Here is a 22411-nt window from a genome sequence, read left to right as displayed (position 1 = left end):
TCAGTTTTGTTACTCTTCCTTTGATCGAGGTTTTTATTGCTTCGGATAACTTTCTTCTGTGCAGATTATAACACTGGCTGCGACGGGTGTCAAATTACTTTAGTGCAAATCTTCCCCAGCAGGGAACCGGATTCATCCAATGTTCCTGAAGAACTTTTGCCACCGCTTGGAAATGATTTGGAACGTGTTGGTTCCTGTGCTGCTCGATGAACTGGAAACGAGCGAACCAGAACCGACCGTTGCCTGTGAGCCCGCGTTCGTTGTCGAGGTGGTAGAGATGGATCCGCTGTGGCTGGTGGTGAAATGAGAACATTAGATGACATACTAAAAACAGTCACATTTTATAGAACTTTGCGAAAAGCATTTTCACAAATTGCGGTCATTTTAGTAATCTAATTCAGAAATTTCCATATAACGCTACAGGCCTAGAGGTATGTAATTCCCTATAAATGTAACAAATTCTTTCAATTTTATTGGTTTTATACTCTATTATCAAAGTAACCCCAAAACAGAAAACTAACTTTCGATTATATGAAAAATTATATATCCATTCAAAATAAATCTTTTGGCAATCTATCAACTGCAATCGATAGCTAGGATGCCAGTACTCGTTTTAAAAATATAAATTATAATTCTTTGAAACAGCATGCATAACTATTCAAGTTTTCTTCGAAAACACGATCAAAGTTACCCCGTTTTACGGTACGTTATTACTCGACTTACAGGATTTTATTATTACAGCAAAAAACATTAAAAATTTAGTATTTTTAGTAAGCTATTCTACAAATATGTCATTTTTTTAATTGTCAAAACGTTTCCCACTAATCTGAACAACGCAATGAAAAACTTGAGCAATCATATAGCGCTTCAAAATTTAGTTTAGAGTGTTTTATGTTTTAATTTTGTTAGGTGTACGAATATGGAATTGGGTCAGTTTAAGACACGGACTCAATACACTTTTCCATTATTCCAAAGATGAAAATAAATGAAAATAGTTTATGATTGCAGCAAAATGGATGACACCTATTCCCTTCTTTATTGATGAAATGTTTCGAAATCAAACTTCAATTTAATAGTGTTTAACCAACTTGATGTAAAAACAGTTCTCTGTACGAATATTAGTTTGAGTCACTGTATATTATCGGTTTCATTGATACTCATTAAGCAAATGCGTGCAAATCTCCCATGTAACTACAATCACCATATTAATCAGTGGCGCAGGAAGTGGGTAGGACAAGTAGGACACATAGTACAAACACCTGGGCAGAGCAGTCATAGGATTGTCCTACCCACGATTCATTCATTTGTTAGGAAATTAGAACTACCTCACTGGTGGTAAAGGCATGCATTTTGCTCTGTGTTTGTCAAATTTGTTTAATCAAATTGATTTAAAAAAAAGAATATAAATATTATTTAATATGAATGATAACAAAAGTTGATACAATAAATGATCCTAAAGACAGGACTGGTAGTAGGTTTCTTTTTATAGACTTGGTCTCTATTTTAATGCAAATCTTTATTTCTAATGAATGGTCTCTGAAGTGTCTATTTTAACCAAAATGGTACTTGCCTTGTTTCTTGATGCAAAATTGTACAGGCTCCAAAGAAACCTTCAGAGACTTAAAGGAGTTTATCATATATATTTTATTTAAAATACCTTCAGGAGACCCTACAGGGGTCTCTCCAGAAATTCTTTCAGATATTTCTTTACCATTTTCTCCAGAAATTCTTCCTGCAAATTTTCAAAGAATGGTTAGAAAAGTCCTAGAGAAGAATATCCCCTTAATTCGCTCCAGAAAATCCTTCAGAACTCCAAAACTAGTACCTTCAGTAATTTCCTCAGGTACTTTTTTTTCCTACAACTATCATATAATTTCTTTCACATATTTTTCACTAATCCTTAAACTGAATTCGGCAGTTGTTACTCTTGGAGATTTTCCAAAAATTTCTACAGAATTTCTTCCAAGGAAACCCACACAGGTTTACTCCAGAGTGTTTGAAAAAATAGCTTGCTTGTTTTTCAAGCAACAATTGTTCCGTTTGTTCATGTGCATTTCTTTAAGAATGCATCCACAATTCCTCCCAGAAATCTAAAACTTCTTGAGGTGTTCTTCGAACAAATTTATTATTTTTTTCTATGAATATTACTCCTGAAGCTTTACCAAACTTTTTTTTTATTCCCATGCAATCTGCAAAAGTTCATTTATTTTTTGTCACCAGTTTATACTACAGCTACAAATTACAAACTTGACGTCATAAAAGTCAAATAAATTTGAATTTTAGTTCAAAATGCTATCCCAAAATTCGATTGATTTTTTTTTCGATTATCATAGCAAATTATCATGCGTATGACAAGGTATAGACCGTGATTGTTTCTTATATTATTTTTGTTATGGCTATAGCGGTCATGCGACTCAAAGGTAAAGTAAGTCTATAGAAGATTTTTGCAAATGAAGGAAATGAATAGGTGGATATGCGTCGCAAGGGAGTGACAAGATTGAAATTGTATTAGGTGGTGAAAAATTTGAGCAAGCTATTGTATAGTCAGTACCTATGTTGGTAGCAAAGCTCAAAGCTTTGAGCCAACCCTTCTCCAGTAGAAAAGCTAGATAAAATACAGGGCACTTCGATGCTTACTGACCCTACAATGACATGCCCAAAATTTCACCACCTAATAAAATTTCAATTTTGTCGCTCCCTTGCGACGCCTATCCACCTATTCATTTCCATCATTTGCAAAAAAATTCTATAGACTCTCTTCACCTTCGAGTCGCATGACCATTCATTTTGTACTCCTAATTTGTTTTGAATCCCAAAACTTTGGTCTAGTAACCTTCGATATTGGTCATATTGACACACGGAGAGAAAATTGAGAACGAAAAATCAACAGAAACACATCGAGATATGGAGATATCAAGATAAGGAGGATATCGAGATATGGAGAATGAAAATGTATGCAGACTGAAGGGACTTATGAAATCATCGACATAGGAAGAGATATCAAGTTGTAGAACATCGAGATGTGGAGAGTCGACTGTATGTCGTTTTGCATGACACTTTTCAACTACTAACACTTCCTTAGAAATTTCAACCAAATATTTGTTTTCCATCCTCATGCTCGATAAAAGTATTGAACCATAAGCTTTCAGATAGTTTGTAACTTTGGGAAAATATTAGAATTCATTTAATATGAATTTTGTACTTCATTTTATTGTCATACTTTTCAATTTTTTACCCTCAATAAACTTGACGTCATAAAAGTCAATTGAATTTAAATTTTAGTCCAATTCCAATTAAGGATCATAATCATAGATTACATGAGGTATATTGTGCTATTCCTATACCTAAAAATCAATGCGCTCTCGGGCTAGGCATTGGATATAGGGTAGGTATACCAGTTATGGCCATAGTGGTTCCCTATTTCGCCATACGTGTTAACTTGATTTTTTTTCACATTTTGAAATGTTTTGTGTGTTTTAGCAGTAAGATAAAGGATGTATCTAGATATTAACACATTAAAAAATATAAGAAATGTGAAAGTTATCGAAATTTCACATATGACCAAATAGGGAACCACTATGGCCATAACTGGTACACTTTCCCTATATAGAAAGCGTTGTGTTTGGATGGGCATCTAATTCTTCCGAAAGAGGTGCACTTTGCGAAAAAGGACCACGTGATTATTGAGCTGAAATCGAATTCAGGTTAACTTCTGCGTTCATGAGTCCTCTCATGGCGTAGTGGTTAACACGCCCCAACTAGAGATCGGGGAGTCGTGAGTTCGATTATCACTGAAAAGACGTGTAACTTTTTCGCAAATCTTCACATCAATTTGTCCATCTAATCCAATTGCAAATTATATGTAATGTTTAGCTTTTCGGTAGTTGTTAAACTTCCACTCGGCTGGTTATCCACGATTCATAATTAAAAACAAGTATTCTAAACAAGTGGTTGGCCCTTTCTATAAATCCCGATCATTGTACAATGGTCCTCATAGAGGACATCACAGAATCTTCAAAGAAATGTACACAGATTCCTTCAGAAAGGTGTCCACAAAGTTTTCCATAATAGTTTCCACAGGAGTCTCTACAGAAAAGAATAAGTTGAAAAATACCTCTGAAGCGATTCTTTGTCGAAGCTGCGATTTTCATATTCGCGGCATGTCGTGTGGCAGAGAAGTCAAAAAAATTTCCATAACGGAGAGATGCTGGTCTGACTCAGACACCTTATACGTGCTTTCAGCCGTGGACTGTACCACTAGACTTCAGAGTTTGTTTTCTTCAATGTGCATTTACTTGGAAATAAATTTAACCAGATAGAAGCTTTCCATGAATTAGAAAAGACAATTTTGTTGTGATTTTAAAACCTCCCCCTTTCTCCCATAATCAAACTTTTTGTATGGAAATTAAAAACTATTTGCCTGTTACGTAAAAAAATGGACACGATAGTGTACCCCCCTCCGCCCACCTAATCCCTTAGGTAATTAATTAACAACCCCATACTTCAGCATATGCTTAAAAGAATCATTACTCGAAATATGTCTCTAAATGTTTCTCCCGAAATCCAAAAATTTCCAAAAGACTGGAAATGTCTACGAAATAATTTCGAAATTATAACTCAATTTCTGGGAAATTTTATCAAAGATCTTTTTGAAAAATCTTTAGATGCACTGTTGCGCTAAGTTTTGAAGAAAGTCTTAGAAAAATTCCATTTTTTTAGAACCGCTGAACGAATGTGTGCAGTCAGTCTTGTAGATAATCCGAGAAGGTAGAATGTTTTCCAGAACGCATAACTACAGGTAGGTTTTTATTAATAACTTTCTTGAAAATCAGAACGATTTCTTTCAGAAATATACAGATTAATTCATGAAAACACACTGGTCAATTTCTTTGAAAAATTCCTATAAATACAATAAAAGATAAATAAGGAATAAATTTCAAAGTGATCCATAATAAAACATTTGATGTTTGATGTACAGCTTAGTGTATAAAATTGGTTCAAATTGTTTTCAAAATATATCAAAAACTATAACTACAATAAACTTGATTTTTTCAGTAGGTTTTTTACTGAAATAAGAACCCTTCTTGAAAATGAAATAAAATGATTGCCGAGTTTTTCAGCCAATCTCTAATAATTATTCATCTTTATAATTTAAAAAAAAAATGACCTTTCTTATATTAGTCGATCAAGAATTCATTAAATATATTAAAAAGATACAGTATGAACGAGGTATCCATTTTAAAAAATGAACAGGCCTTACGAATTTAGTCCAATAGATCTTTATCCAATAGATCCTTATCTGTTCGTTTTCCATAACAATGAAACAATTTCGACAATGAAGTACGTTTTATGGAAAATAAATTCTAATATGAGGACAAAATTATTATTAACTTTTTATTAACACCCAAAGTTTAAACATAAAAATATACTTGGATGTTAGGTGTACCAATAATCAGCACCCTTAGAAAAATATTTATTACAAATCGGTCAAAAGACTTCCGAATACTGTCAATACGTTTAACGAATACTTTAAATCTATCATTAGCAGAAAAATATAGGAACTGGTCTAAAACGTTGTTTTTGTGTTCAAAATTTGGGTGGCGAATACAGAACCTTTGCACCAATGTTCGCCACAAAAATCGTCAACTACAATGGTTTTTTTTTTATGGGAAGTGGTGAATTTCGGAATACCATAGAGAGGTGCAAGGGAATTTAAGGATTTTAAGGATAATTATTTTTTTTAAACTATTTTCTCTGCAAATGTTGAGTTTTCTGAGAAAGTTGCCACATCACATCATTTTAGAGTGATTTAATGAACACTAAAAGATTTAGAACCTTGTATGTCATTAAACAGCATATAATCTGGAGTGGCGAATACTGGTACTATGATGAAATCCGGCACCCTACACATAAATTGATCAGTAATAAACTAAATATGTTGAGCCTTGAATTGCAACTCACCTCACTGCAATCGGTTTATTGGCAATAGACGTAGCTACCGCTGTCGTGTGGGAAACTGAAACAGGCGGAACAGGAGGAACAGGTGGCAGTACTCCTCCACCGGCACCACCCCCAATTCCACCAATTCCGCTGATGATGGCACCAATGATAGCAGGAGCCACTTGACCTATAACAGCCGGAATTATGATCTCAGCTCTAGTGGGGGATCAAACGACGCCCGTTCGACGCAAATCACACAGAAAAAAAACGAAAGAGAAAACAAAAATAAATTAACACAAATTTAACATCAGCAAAAAATGAATCAAATCTTCAGGCCGAAACGGATTTTTACCCAGGAAACGTTTTCGTATCTTCGGTCGAAATGTCCCGAAAACAAAGAACTAGCGCGATGCAAGTTGTTAATCTCGGGATTTGCATTTTTCTCTATACGAAGTCGCGCAGGTCACCACGGGGACGATAAACGATTCACACCGGAGTCAGCCAACCGAGTGATTTCGATTGCCTGAGGCGGATTATCCATTGCTCTGGAATTATTAGGTATCACAATCATGTGTTGGGTCCACCCGCGCCACATACTTAATATCTACGACTTAATTGTAGCCGGACTTAGCCGTAATATTGTGATTGAATGAATAAATTGATGGGCAATGTAACCGTTCTGAAGGTTAATGATCAGACGGCGTACGTGTGTAGTGGGGATCGATTCCATAGATGTAGATCAGATGAGCATGAAGAAGTGGTAATCGCATTAGACTTCCTATTTCGATATTGATGGCACTTGGTCACCGATATGATTATTATAGGTTATTTTTATTTTATTCATATAAACGAATCAATGAGGCTATGTCGAAAAAAACAAAGCAAGTATTTACTCCAGCTTGGTTAATGGTAAATAAGAAGTTTGGTCTAGAAAAATTGAAGGCCTCTTGCAAAGTTTTGTAATAAAACAACAAATATACTCTAAATTTTCATGCAGTTTTATTGACCTGGAATTATATTCAATTCCAATTATTCACTCCAGCAAGAAGTCGTCGCGCGGTATCAAAATTCTAGTATTGTTGAAGTCTGATTTTTCGATGAGACTAGTCTTCCGATGGAATTTACTCATCCTTCGATAAAGTGCTCCATTCGTTACTCTCCCGCTTGGTGGCACAAGTTAGCATGTAAAATTGAAAATTTTGAGCTTGAAATCAAAGGAATCATCCCGTTTTATAACATAATCAGTATTACTGCGGTTAGACGAAGCCATTGAAACCAATCTAGATGTGGAATATCCATCCATGGATGGTTGACTGTATCTATATCTCATGATTTAGATAAGATACAGTCGCCTCTCCACATCTAAATATCAAAGGAACCATCAAGACAGGGAGAGATCGAAACAAAGAGCATGAATTTAATGAACTCTAGATTGAAAATCACTCCGTTACTAGGAAAATAATAAACAAACAAACTTCATTTCGAGTTTCCAAATTGTTCTGAATCGCTTAAATGTGGTCTAGTAACCTTTGATAATGTTCATATCGACATATAGAGAGAAAATTGGGAACAAAAAATCAACAAGAACACATCGAGATATAGAGATATCGAGATAAGGAGGATATCGAGATATGAAGAGAAAAATCGTATGCAGAATGAACACTGAAAATATCTCTTCGTATTTTATCTAAAATCTATTTCGTAAAACAGTATTTCGTACATATTACGTTATTTTCATTCACCGTACGAATTATTTGTAGTTGACAGAATTTCGCGATTAGGTTAGTTTATGAAATATTCGTAAGATGCACGAATCTCAATTCGTAGATATGCGTTCTCGATATTCTTGCTTTTGTTTCTCATTGCCGCTACTCGCACTGGATTAAAATTCTCGAATATATATTCAAACAACCTTAAGTCGAAAGAGTAATCAAACTTAGATTCCACTCTGAACCAACTTCATTATCACTTTTATAACGTTCAAGTTTCAGAATTACGACGGAACCATAAATCAAAACAAAACAATACTTGAGTCATTCTTACATTGTAGAGTGGTCCAAAAAGGGATTTACGCGGAAAGATGCATTTAGAGTTTTGGAATGCAAACAGTCTTTTACAAAGTTATTTGGATTTGTTAAGCCCTTTTGATGTTATTAAAAAAAAGGGTGGTCCACATTATCATAGAATTGAAATAGCCAACTTTCTTATTTGTAGGAATTATGGTATACATACTTCAGCAGCCATCAACCATTCAATTGAAAGAAAATTAATCAAAATAAGTTATTTTGCAGCTCTTAAATTGACCGATTTATAGCTTTTTCCTATGTTCACATAGGGTGGTCCATAGAAAACAGGTTCTCGGGCTCCAGTGTTTTCAATTCTAATATCTCATCGAAGTAGTATATGAACCAAATTATAAAAGTACTTAAATTTGGTGAGTGAAGGAACTCGGTATCTCTTTTTGTTCAAGTGTTGTAATTTTTTCCTCGCAAAAACACGTCTACTCTGATTGGGGCAAATAAACAAAATATAATTTGACGGCATTCAAAAGACGAAATGACTTTCTTTATTATATAAAAAAATGTGTTATTTCTTTTCTTTCAAATAAGTGCCACGATGTATCATTTTGTCAATAGTTTTTTGCTGATAGAAAGGAGACAGCTCACTGACAGTTGGAATGTTTTCTTCCCTTGTTTGACTTATTTGTATACACAACTCAAGTACAACGGTCAGATGAACTTATTTTGGTCAAAATCGTATTCACTTTTTGTTGTTAACTATGAAAAAGGATATGAATATGAACAAATCAAATCAGTTTGCAAAAACACAACTCTGTTTACGTATTCAATTTTTTAAAATGTGAAACTATCGAAAAACACATAGAAATTTTAAATACATTTACTTGAATTTTGACGGACTTACACGCTCCGCCCTTCGAATGTGCGGTTTTTCAGAGACAGTAGGTGACAGGTTCCCTTGACTTTTGGGAGCTCGCAATCTTCTCTCCCTCTCAAGTTTTTTGTTGGGAAAATGATAGAAAATCCGAACTGAACACGTGCTGCTTACACGTAAAGAAAAAATGGCAAAATGTAGATTTACAGTCGACTCTCCACAAATCGATGTCTCTCTATATGTCGATAATTTTTACATTTCCTTCATTTTGAATACATTTTCACTCTCCATATGTCGATATTTTCCTCATCTCGATGTGTTTTTTATTCCCAATTTTATGCATTATCATTACCAAAGGTAACTAGCCTAGATTTAAGGGATTCAAAGCAATTTACGAAGATGAAACGAAGTCTGTTAGTTTTTAATTTTACTGGCAACGGCGTGATTTTCAGAGGACCTTCCTTAGCCAAGTGGATAGAGTCCTACAAAGCAAAGCTATGCTGAAGGTGTCTGGGTTTGATTCCCGGTCGGTCCAGGATCTTTCCGTAATGGAAATTTCCTTGACTTCCCTGGGCATAGAGTATCATCGTACCTGCCACACGATATACAAATGCGAAAATGGCAACTTTGGCAAAGAAAGCTCACAGTTAATAACTGTGAAAGTGATCATAAGAACACTAAGCTAAGAAGCAGGCTTTGTCCCAGTGGGGACGTAATGCCAAGAAGAAGCAGAAGAAGAAGGAGTAATTTTTAATCTAGTGTTCATTAAAAACATTTGTTCTATGTCTCGATCTCGCCCTACCTCGATGGTCCCTTCGATATCGAAATGTTGAGAGTTGACTGTAATTTAAAATAAATTAAGAAAAAAACAAGGCTTATTTCCTCTCAATCATTTGTTTTTTTCCTCCAAACCGTGGGAAAGTAATTTATATATGTCGATCTGAAAAAGTAATCGAGAATTGTTTAGTATTACGAAACTGATCGTTTGCTCTACGAAATCATTCGTTGTTTTCTGCAACGAAATATTTCATTCCTCTGAAGTATAGTGGGCTGGTGTTTTCATGTTTATGTTTCAAGTATCTAAATAGATCAAAGTGCATGTGAAAAAAAATACAAAAAGCATTATACAGTGCCTCAAACTCATATTTGTACAAGGAACTGTTTTCACATCAAGTTGGTAGAAAGCTATCAAAAGATATATTATCTTCGAAATAATTCATCAATGATAAAACTTGATTAATGAGAATGTATTTTAAATTCGTTATATCAATTGATCGGTATTTACCAACTTGATGTGAAAACAGTGCCTTGTATGGATACTAATTTGAATAACTGTATTTCTCCCAGCCCAGCAAATCGTATGTTTTGTGAGATGCACGAATCCATTTCGTCGAATGCACTAAAGCGCTAGCTCTTTTTACGAATGATTTGTACATTGTATGTTACTGTTCATTCTTTATACGAAATAATCGATTATCGTGTACAAAATGATTGGTCAATATATCAATCGCTGTTTGTTTTGGTTTGGAGCTAGAATTTTATTACGAAGCTGGTTACATACATTTTACGGAACTGTTTCGTTGCTGAAAACAACGAATAATTTCGTAGTTCAAACGAACGGTTTCGATATATAAAACAATATTTATTTTCAGTGAAGGGACTGAAGCAATCATCGACGTAGGAAAATATATCGAGATGTGGAGAGTCGACTGTATAAAGTTCAGAAAGTCTTGGAAGTGATTAGGGTCAGAATCATATAATATTATACATTATACAGGGTGTTTGGTTCCGGGTTTTTAATAACACTGCGGAACACGGTTTTGTCTCAAGCACCAAAATACCGCTATTAACTTAATTAAGAATTGCTGAATCCATTACCATTTTCTGAAATATCATAGCACGTCTAGTTTTTGAGATATTAGCTATTGAAAATGCTAAATTTGACTATTTCAGTCAACTTGCATGCAAGTTTTCCAGCTTGCATGGCAATTTATTTGCTTAATTTGTCTCGGAACTCAAACTTCATGTATATAAGTTCATAATACTTCCGATGCTCAAAAGTTATTTTTTGTAGGTTTAAAAAAGTTTTGTATTTTGCCATATAAGAGAAACGAAGAATTTTGTATGGAGACTGTAAGCATATTGAAAAAATCGATTTAATCTAAATTTAACCGTGCAATTTCAACCAAATTATATCTGAAATGAAAGTTAAAGTCCTATTTTGCATGCTTGGTGGATTAGATCCCAAAAAATTTTGATGAATCACTGTTTAATATTTATGTAAACATTAATAAAACCAGTGTTTTATGCAACTTTGGCGACCTGTAGCTAAAAATTGTGACGTGCTGGAACATTTCTGAGAACGGCATCAGACTCAGCAGTCTCACATCTACTAGAGACACATAATTTGATCCTTGAGACACGCAAAAATGTCATTTTTGTTACGCTGTGTAATTTGATGGTTGATAGGACTCTATAAGATATGAAAAAGTGCCCATGGAACATAGGGTCGCAAATCACTGCTAAGGCTCAAATTACGAAAAGTTTGCAAAAAGTGACGGAAAAATCAGAATTTTTCGACGTATTTTCATGAATTTTATAAAAATCATCGTAGTTAATAGCATAGCATAGCATAGACTGACTGTACGTGTCAATGGTTGCTACTCTGTGATTGATCCGAACCGGTAAGAATTGCACTTCAATCCAAATGAATAAGGGATGGGATTTTCCGCATATTCTCGAAGTGCAATTTTAGCAGCTCTCATATTATTGATCAATAACGGCACCTGCCAAGTCCTTACAGTCAGTTGGGAAGGGTAAGGAACGTTATTGTGTAATGATCGTTGTTTTAAAAGACCGAGAATACCTCTGCATCTCCACAATCATTACGGGACAGGTGTGGTTAGTGAGGGAGGAAAAAGATCTGGGAGTCACCTTTGGTCAGTGATGCGATCCATGGATTAGGAGGGAAAATGCGAAACTTAAAACTAGTGTTGCATTTTTGTATCGCAGTAAAAATATATTGAAAGAAATTATTGAAAAGTCGACATTCATAATATCGAACTATTCAAAGGTTATTTTTAGTAATGGCGAAGACAGAAAGGACTGTGTATTTTAAAAGTGTATGTAACAGAAATAAGGGTATTGTCGACACATGTAATGACGAACCATTCAAAGTTTGTTTGAAAATTCAAATAAAATTCAAAAAAAAGTTACGTTGCAACAAAAAAAAAATGTCTGACGTCGACATTCATAATGTCTTACGTCGACATTCATAATGTCGAACTATTTAAAGGTTATTTTGACCAATGACGAAAACATAATGGTATATTAAGCTTAAATGAAACGCGAAAAAGTCGACACTTGTAGTGACGAACCATTCATAGCATGCTTGAAAATAATATAAAAGCTGCTTATAGCAACGATAAAAATGAATTATCACGATCTCACCAGTACTTCATCCTCGGCTGAACACGAAGCTTTTAGCACTTGATCAACACGAACCGAACACGATTGGTCTTGACTCCGTTGCGCGTCCCACCGGAACATGCAACTGAATCAAAAGGCCACGCACTATTCTTTATAAAAATCATCGTAGTTAATGGTAAAAAAAGTTCTTCTACATAATATGCATTAACTTGTTAGCTACCAAAGCGTCTTTGAGAGCAAAAGTGTATCTCTTGTAGATTCGTTACAATATCATGTTGAAAGTTGTGCTTCAAACAGCAAAAAAAACTGCTGGTTATTCTATTCGTTCGTCCGTTCGTTAGTTGATGCCTCCGCGTGTGAATGAAATGCTCGGAGACGACAGATGTCGGTCGAGCCGAAGCGAAGGGAAAATGAAATCGCTCCGCAACATGCGTCATATTCTCTTCGCTGCGGCGTATGGTTTGCGAACAGTCGCATAAATAGATTAAGTACGCTCGCCGCACGACCATCGCAGTAGCGATAGTGTGTTGATAAAGACTGATCCCTTTAAATTCCTTGCACTAGTAGCTGAGCTACGGTGCAGAGCAGATGGAGGGTGCGTGCAACGAGAACTCAATTTATGTATTTCTTGCTTATGATGTTGCACTTTTGTTGCATTTTGGAGGGTTTTAGGTCGTCTATGAATTACATAGAGGTGGACAAGGGAGAGAAGAATTTATGACGTGCCATGCACGCCGCTGTAAAAGTACAACACTACCAAGTAAACTTCGCCCGTGATACACAGTACAAGCGAGGTGAATTCTAAGGTTCAATAAAGTAATTTAGCTATCGCAACAATGCTCAGTGTGAACTGTTGGAGCAGCAGGATGAAATATCTTTCAAAATTAGTGATCCTACTACAGCTTGTTAGTCCGTATAAGGTTGCTTACAAATTTTGTTCAATAGATCAATAATCTCTAAGTTAACTATTTCTATAAAATCAAATACTAGACCTACATGTAATATTCCATATAATTTGCAGTTGCGTATCCAGAAAATTGCTCAGGGGAGACGATCGACGTATTCAAAAAAATGTTTTTACGAAAATTGGGATGGCTTAAGACGGTTCAATCAAATCATTTTGTAATTTTGTTTTTGTTTTATCCAGCAAAATAATAGAATGACTGTATAACATATAGAATTTCTTTTGAAATTGAGACTTTGGAAGTTAAGTAGGTACTTTTTGCAGTTACAACAATTAAAAGTCACAATTTGTAGATGAGAACAATTCTTGAAAAAAAAAGTCTTGCAATGTTTGTAATACGAAATAAAATAATTTGAAAAAATCGGATATAATAAAAATTTCAACATTTTTACTTTACTTTTAAAACGATGTATGATATATTGAAAGAAAACGACACAGTTTTGTCAAGCAGGTTGATGTGTTTTTTATAAAAGAAAAAGAAAATAAAAACCTTTTGTTATACTCTAAACCAAATTGTAATCAAATCAGTAACTATCAAAATATTCTTAGTCCAAATTTTTTTTCTCTGTTGAGTTACTGAGCCTTATTTCAAAACCAAGAGAAGTGATAATTTTGAACGATAACATATGAAATATTTGTTGTTTGCTCTAATAGATGGAAAATTAGTTATCATATTGAATTTAATTTTAGAATTGAATCTATTTAAATGAACTTAAAACATTATTTTGAAAATAATCGTCACAACTAGAAATTGAAGCTGTTTTCAAACTTTAGTCAAGTTTTAATCGTCAAGTTTACTGTTGCTCTAGCGATGGCAAAATCATTTGAAAATTTGGCTCATGGAACCCATTTCAGATTTCAATGCAAAATCATTCATATCTATGCCGTATTTGTAACGGCATGAATGTTAATGATTTTGCATGAATTAGATGATTAAAACAAAATACCTGCTGGAAACTCACCAAAAGCCGGAGATATAAGAATATGTGATTTTTCAAACAGAACATGTTTCATGTTATTTGGAGCCCCCGTACCAATTTACGGATGCCAATGGTCGCCACTATGGCAAGCCTGTTAGCTTTCGTGAAGGGAAATACCCTTCATCATTTTGGTAATAGAACCTCCGAAGATACAAAATCTAGTGGAATTGAATGGTATAGTAAATTATACTTATTCCATTTAACAGCTCGAAAATTTATTGCACAATATTCTTAATTTTTCTCATGATCTCAATTAAATACTTTTCATACAAATCAAAAGCATGATATCCTTTGTCGGCCAATACCAGGCTGGTTTTCGGGAGGGCCTCTCGACAACGAAGCAGATATTACCAGATACATCTTGCGAATAACACTGCGGAACATGTTTTTGTCTCATGCACCAAAATACCGCTATTTACTAAATTAAGGGTTGCTGAGTCCATAGCTGTTTTCAGAAACATCATGGCACGTATAGTTTTCGAGATATTGACAGTTGAAAATGAAAAATTTGACTGTTTCAGCCAACTTGCATGCAAGTTTGCCAGTTGTACGACAATTTATATGCTTAATATGTCACAGAATTCAAATTTCAAGTAAAAAACAATAATTATCAACAAAGTTCATAATATTTTCGATGGTAAAATGTTATTTTTTTTTGCCATATAAGAGAAACAAAAAAATGTATATGAAAACTGCAAAAAAAAATCGATTTAAGTTAAATTTTATTTTAAATTTTATTTAAATTATTATTTATATTTATTCAACAATATTGTATCTAAATTGAAAGTTCTGAAAGTTCAAGTCCTATTTAGCATGTTTGGTAGATTATATCACAAAAAAGTTTGATAAATCATAAACTTCAATAAAACCAGTGTTTTATACACTTTGGCGACCTGTAGCTAAAAATTGTGAAGTGCTGGGACATTCCTGGAAACGGCCTCAGATTTAGCGAGCCAAAATCTACTAGAGTCACATAATTTGATCCTTGAGACACAAAAAATGTCAATTTTGTTACGCTGTGTAATCTTAAATTCCTGGAGTATAACCAGCAGACTCACCATCTGTTTATTCATTTGTTTGGATTGCACACGAGGTGTCAATATAGTTTGTGAAGTGATATGGAAGCAGGAAGACGCATATTGGAATTCACTGTTTAACATTGCACTCCAGAGTGCTATTAGTAGATCATGCGTGCAAAGAAATGACACGGTCACATATGCTCCTTGGTTCTTCCTGAATACCTCCAAGAAATCGTTGAGGATTATCTCCAAAACTTCCTCCAGCAATACTTTTAGAGATTCCCCCTGATATTCCTTCAAGAATTCTTTTATGAATTTCTCCAGGCTTTTATCCAGAAATTCTTTGGTAAATTCTTGCAAAAAATTCTTCAGGGATTTCCTTTGAGATAAATCCAAGGGTTCCTTCAAGAACTCCTCAAAAGTTTCTTTCGGGGATTTCTCCTAGCACTCCTTTAGTTTTCTAAGGAATTCCACAAGTGATTAGTTCAGAATTTCCTCTAAGAATTTTTACAGGAATTCTTCCAGAAGCTTCTCCAAAGATTCTATCAGGAATACCTCCTTAAATGCCTTCAGAAAAATTTACAAGGATTTCTCGTGTAATACTCCAGGAATTCCTTAAATTACATTCCTTCAGCATTTTCTCCAGAAATACCACCAAGAGTACCAAGAGTTTCTTCAAGGATTCCTTTAAAAATATTTTCAAAGTTTCCTCCACGAACTATACATGAAATAACTTTACACATTCTACTAAGGATAGCTTCAGGAATTCTTTAGGAATAACTTCATGGTTTCTTCCAGAAATACCTCCAGTTAGAGGAATATATTTCAGGACTCCTCCATAAATTACTGCTAAGATTCCACTAGCAATAGCTCCTAAGATTCCTCCTGAAATTTCACCATGGGTTCCTCGTGGATAAACTTCATGATATTTTTATCGATTTCTCCGAGGATTTGTAAAAGAGCTGTCTAGACCTCCAGTAACTCCTCCAGTGATTCTTTCGGAGATTCCTGCAGAAATTCCTTCAGAAAAACTTTCATTTTTTCCTCCAGGAATATCTCTAAGCACGTCTCTAGAAATATCTCAAATGAAATGTTAGGAATACCGTCAGGATTTTCTCTAGGATTTTCTCTAGGAATACCCCCAAGAATTCCGTCATGGATGCCTCCTGGAAAACGTACAAAGATTTCTTCGGAAATATCTCTAAGGATACCTCCATGAATGTCTCAAAAGATTGCTCTAGGTAAACCATGGAGATTTCCTTCAGTGATTCCTTCTGGAATTCTGTTTAAACTTCTTGAGAAATTATTCTGAAAATTTCTTTGGTGACTCCTGCAGACATTCCTCTAAGGAATTTTCTAGGCGTTCCTCCAAGAATTGCTTTAGGATTTCATTCAAAAATTTCCTTAGGAATCCTTCCAAGAATTCCTTCCGGAGCTCCATCATTGGTTTCTCCAAGAATTATTAACTTCTTAGATTTCCCTTGGAATTCTCTTGGAACTTCAAAGATGCCTTCAAGAGTCCTTCTTAGAATAATTTTAGGATATTTTTCATGATCTTTTCAAGAGTTCATATGGAGATTTCTACAGGAATTATTTCAAAGAATCTTCCAGAAGTGTCTCCACGAATATCCTCAAAGGTTCTTCCACATTTATCTCCAAACATTCCTCCAATAAAATTTCCAAGTTTTTCTTCAATAATACCCGGATACTCATCTAGCAATTTTTCGTTGAACTACTCCAGGAGGTCTTTCAAATTTTTCTCTTGTGTTTTCACAGGGTTTTTTTTTATTATTTTACTAGAAGTGCATTTATTTAGTTAACATCTACACAGATAACAGTGAATCAACAATTTCACGCCACAATACTCGGTTCGTGGCCGCATCTCTCCATCCTCGGTTCTGCCCCGCGCTCGCCAAATCGATGCGCACTTGATCCGCCCACCTAGCTCGCTGCGCTCCACGCCTTCTTGTACCAGCCGGATCCGAAGCGAACACCATCTTTGCAGGGTTGCTGTCCGGCATTCTTGCAACATGCCCTGCCCATCGTATCCTTCCAGCTTTGGCCACCTTCTGGATACTGGGTTCGCCGTGGAGTTGGGAGAGCTCGTGGTTCATCCTTCGCCGCCACACACCGTTTTCCTGCACACCGCCGAAGATCGTCCTAAGCACCCGACGTTCGAAGACTCCAAGTGTTTGCAGGTCCTTCTCGAGCATCGTCCACGTTTCATGCCCGTAGAGGACTACCGGTCTTATGAGCGTTTTGTACATGGTACATTTGGTGCGGGCGTGAATCTTTTTGACCGCAGCTTCTTCTGGAGGCCATAGTAGGCCCGATTTCCACTGATGATGCGCCTCCGTATTTCACGGCTAACGTTATTGTCAGCCGTCAGCAAGGATCCAAGCTAGACGAACTCGTCGACCACCTCGAACGTATCCCCGTATATCGTAACACTGCTACCTAGGCGAGCCCTGTCGCGCTCGGCCCCACCAGCTAGCATGTACTTTGTCTTGGCCGCATTCACCACCAGTCCAACTTTTGCTGCCTCGCGTTTCAAGCAATTATTCAGGTCTGCCACCTTTTCAAATGTTCGGCCGACGATGTCCATATCATCCGCGAAGCAAGCAAATTGACTGGATCTCGTAAAAATTGTACCCCGGCTGTTAAGCCCGGCTCTCCGCATAACACATTCTAGTGCAATATTGAACAACAGGCACGAAAGTCCATCACCTTGTCGTAGTCCCCGGTGTTCGCCTGAAACCTTCACACAATTTTGCACACCTTCCATCGTCGCTCTTATAAGTCTCGTGAGCTTCCCTGGAAAGCTGTTCTCGTCCATGATTTTCCATAGCAGTACTTCTAGCAATTTCTCCGAACGACACCTCCAGGAATTCTTACAGGCATTTATCTACAAAATCCTATGTAGATACTTTCAGGAATTCTAAGAAGAGTTGCTCAGGAATTTCTACCAGCAGCTCCTCTAGACAATTTTTACAGGAATTTCTCCAGGAATTCTACAAAAGATTTCTCTATTAATTTTCCAAGATACCTAAAATTTCTAAAGTATTTCCTTCAAAGATTTCTCAATGAATTTCTCCAACTCAAGATAAATATTTCTCTAAGCATTTTTTTTTCAAATCCAACAAAGTAGTGTTAGTGAAATATTTTCAAGAATTTTTGAGGAATACATTCCAAGCAAAGACGAAATAAAGATGGAGGTCTTCGTTCGGGGTTCATTGCAGTTACCCATAATTTTATGGCAAATAAGGTAATAGAGCAAAATCTATAATGTTTTGATAAGTGTACTGCGATCTGTCAAACTTGGGTATCTTTTGAAGTACCAAGGGACCAAATGCAGTACTAGAAATGGTACCCATTCTGAACCCGACTAATATAATAATAATAATACATCTCTATTCGTCTCTGTTCAAAGTTATTTTTGGGAAAATCCCTTAACCCACCGTCGGTTGCCCTAGTGTACTGAGTACACGCACTTTGCGAAAACTCGAAAAACACGTTGAAACCCCTTCAAATTGATCCGGGTGTTGATCCTATTCCAAGATCTACTCTTCTTCTTGCTTGTAGGGAAGAAATTTTTCGAAAAAATCAACGAAAAGTATTCGAAAACTTCGTGTTTCTAACCTAAGTTTTTACGCGTGTACTCAGTACACCAGTGCGACCGCTCGTGTAACTTTTTTTTACCGGGCCCGTCACACGAGCGGTCGCATCGTGCACTGAGTACACGCGGAGCATTTTTACTATAGATCTAAAACTAGGCAAGATAGAATATTGATGTCTTCGGCAAATTTCTTCAGTTCAGCGGTACCAATCGGACAGTTCTCAAATGAAACTTTGAAAATATCCTCACCCTTCAGTGGCCTTCGGAATGTGTCCCGGGGGAACCGATGAAGTGGACATTTCGCAATGCAACATCTCGAACACAAATATCTCAGGATCTAGATTTTTTAGTAAGATGGTGTCTTCGGCAAAGCTGTTCAGTAGATCAAGGACTAACATGGGATAGGCTGCTTGTTTCGGAATTCTGTCACCAGTTGGCGCTAGTGAGCATGTAATTTTTCAAACACGGATATCTCAGGATCCTGATTACCTAGAAAGATGCGGTCTTCGACAAAGTTGATTTTTTAGAAATATGGTGTTTTTGGCAAAGTTGTTCGATAGTTCAAGGACTAATACGTGATGATCTATTTAATTCGGATTCACCAGATGGCGCAAGTGAGTATGACATTTTTTGACATTTTTTGAGATATCTGCTCAGGATCCCGATTACCTAGAAAGTTGACGTCTTCGGCAAAAGTACGTCAAGGTCTAGCATGTGATAGACCGCCCAACTAGAAATGCTACCACCAGATGGCGCTAGTGAGCATGCTGTATATTGATCGCGGCTATCTCAGGATAGCAGTACCATACCGAAATACCGTAAGGTGGGTCCGGGGAGATAAGGGTCTGAGGCCAAGAGTAAGGTCGATGCACTGTACACAACTTGAGCAATTCAACAAGAATTGCTCAAGTACAGTGCATCGGCTGGTTTTAGTGGGTTGTCGTTGGTGCGGCAACCCCATACTGCCTGAGTTAACTTCTCAGGAGTCTGTTTGCAGATTTCCCTATTGTAAAAAAAATCTCAGGATAGCGATATTATAGCAAAATGGTGTCTCTAGCAAAGCTGTTTAGTAGATAAAGGACGCAGATATCTTTGGATCCTGATTCCTAAAAAAAAATGATCTTGAGATATTCTCATTACTGAGAAATATTACATATTCGGCAAAGTTGTTCATTAGACAGAAGCCTAAATGCGAAGGACCTCAAGTTTTAAAAATCATCCAACAGGTGGCGCTAGCGAGCATGCATATTTATGATTACTAATATTGACAATTCGAGTGACAATTAGAAGTTCGGCTGTCAAAACTTCGGCGAAGTTCGGCGTCGGCATTCTAACTTAGTGCTTCGCCGACGCATAAGGAATGCCTTTGTCGGCGTAGCACTTCGGTAGAATGCCGACGCCGAACTTCGGCGAACTTTTGTTGATGATATTTCATTTCTCTTATGAACTTCGGTCTAAAGTTAATCTGAATGCCCAATATCTGAGGATCCCGATTACATCAAAATATTAAGTTTTCGGCTAAATGTTTCAGTAAATCAAGTATAAACTTGTGATGGGCCTCACTTGGTTCGGAATTCTTCCGCAAGATGGTGATACTGAGTATGCTGTATTTCCAACTTGTTTCCAACCCAAATATCTAGGATCGTGATTGCATAATCATGAAAATGATGTCTTCAACAAAGTTGTTTATTTTGTCCAAAGCAAAAGTATGTTTAACATGTTATAATCCATTTGATTCGAAAATATGCTACCAAACGGCGCTATTCAGCATGAAAATTCCATAAGTAAATACTCTTAACCACAGTCGAATTTCCAGTCGATATTCAAGGGATCATCGACTCATGGAAATATTGAGTCATGGAACAGATATTCTTTGGAAAGCTGATTGAAGGGTGCATCATAGTAACCATGATTTTTTGTTTTTGTTTCAAGTATGGTTTCATGAGTCGATATCGAGCTATGGAACATCGATTCTTGGAGGTTTGACAGTATTTAGAAATATGGCGTTTTCTGTTCTCTTTACAAACTTTGTTGGATTTTTCTTGAAACAAATATTATTCAACTGCTTCCGGGATTCTATTATTGCTGTTTGCGTTTGACGTGCAAATCCAGTCTAAGTGAGCTTCAAACGCGGTAACACAAAATAATCAAAGGATACTTAGCAACCATGATCCATATCACCGCCAACCCAGCAAAAATAACCAAATTTCGACTTCGCCTTCCTTGTTAACAATCTAGGGGTAACTTTTTCGCAAAACTTCAAATCAATTTGTCCATATAATCCAATTGCAAAGTATATGTAATGTTTAGCTTTTCGGTAGTTGTTAAGAAAGTAGGGTTTATCCACAGAATTTGATTATATAGAGAAGCGCGAATACTGGAATCAAAGAACTGTCAAACGCGGTTCCAATCGAGCAATCGGCCTTTTCACGAGATGTTTCAAATGAACCGATTCGGAAGGTTTTTGCCGAAGACGTCAACTTTCTAGGTAATCGGGATCCTGAGATATCTGTGTTCAAAAAATGTCATACTCACTAGCGTCATCTGGTGAAAGAATTCCAAATTTAAGCGCCAACTGGTGACAGAATTCCGAAACAAGCAGCCTATCACATGTTAGTCTTTGATCTACTGAACAACTTTGCCGAAGACACCATCTTACTGAAAAATCTAGATCCTGAGATATTTGTGTTCGAGATGTTGCATTGCAAAATGTCCACTTCATCGGTTCCCCCGGGACACATTCCGATGGCCACTGAAGGGTGAGGATATTTTCAAAGTTTCATTTGTGCACTGTCCGATTGGTACCACTGAACTGAAAGAATTTACCGAAGACATCAATATTCTATCTTGCCTAGCTTTATATGGACAATCAAAATTGCTCCGCGTGTACTCAGTACACGATGCGACCGCTCGTGTAATTTTTTTTTGAGCGACTGACGGAAGGTTAAAGAATGCTTAAAAATATTTTAAAATGAACCGGTGTCGCAATTCATAAAAGAATTCTTGTAGCAGTCCAAAGACGAATTCCATAAGAAAACTCTTAAGAAAATCAATAAGAATCTCTGAAAAGCTTGAAAATTTCTTGAGAGTTTATTAGGATGAATATCTGGTGAAATTTCTAGTACAAATCATTACAGAATATCTGGTGAAACATGTGTATGAACTACCCAGTAAACACACGATCGTTTATAGTAACGTATAGGAGTACAAAATTGGAGGCGATATACGTACATTTTGCATGCAACCCTATGGCACATGTACGTATATCGCCTCCACTTTTGTACTCTTATGCACTATTTTTTACGATTTTGTGTTTACTGGGTAGTAACTTATAACTTGTAGAATTTCAGAAAGAAATTGTTAGGAAAAAGTTTTGAATGGAAGCCTTGACGACACACTTGAGGAAATTTCTTGAAAAATTACTTATCCCGTTATAATCATTAAGAAATTCATCTATCATCTATCGCTAAAGAATTCTGATTTGACTTAAAATGGTCATCAATTTCAAGTTATTGTATGTGACTGCACATTTTTTAAAAGGAAAAGATTCGCAAAAACCGGTAGATACAAA

At 36.1% G+C, this 22411-nt stretch overlaps 1 protein-coding gene across 1 annotated transcript; it reads right to left on the bottom strand.

Annotated features, from left to right (window-relative positions):
• LOC110676905 (hormone receptor 4-like) lies at positions 1-6475 on the bottom strand. The gene is made up of 3 exons (XM_021846582.1): positions 6293-6475; positions 5962-6156; positions 1-292 (listed from the first exon to the last, which is right to left on the bottom strand). Exons 1-3 carry the CDS (start codon positions 6376-6378, stop codon positions 133-135), a joined length of 441 nt encoding a protein of 146 aa, XP_021702274.1. The 5' UTR covers positions 6379-6475; the 3' UTR covers positions 1-132.
• Positions 6476-22411: the final 15936 nt, after the last annotated feature.

This window comes from Aedes aegypti, chromosome 2 (assembly GCF_002204515.2).
Source record: "Aedes aegypti strain LVP_AGWG chromosome 2, AaegL5.0 Primary Assembly, whole genome shotgun sequence".
Taxonomy (NCBI): Eukaryota; Metazoa; Arthropoda; class Insecta; order Diptera; family Culicidae; genus Aedes; species Aedes aegypti.
This window is presented reverse-complemented; position numbering and strand designations above follow the sequence as displayed.

Coding starts and splice junctions, on each gene's coding strand:
- LOC110676905 (XM_021846582.1), bottom strand. CDS start 6,378: ATGCAAATCCCGAGATTAACAACTTGCATCGCGCTAGTTCTTTGTTTT. Junction 6,157..6,292: donor GATACGAAAACGTTTCCTGG/GTAAAAATCCGT, acceptor ATCCCCCACTAG/AGCTGAGATCATAATTCCGG. Junction 293..5,961: donor AATAAACCGATTGCAGTGAG/GTGAGTTGCAAT, acceptor TTTCACCACCAG/CCACAGCGGATCCATCTCTA.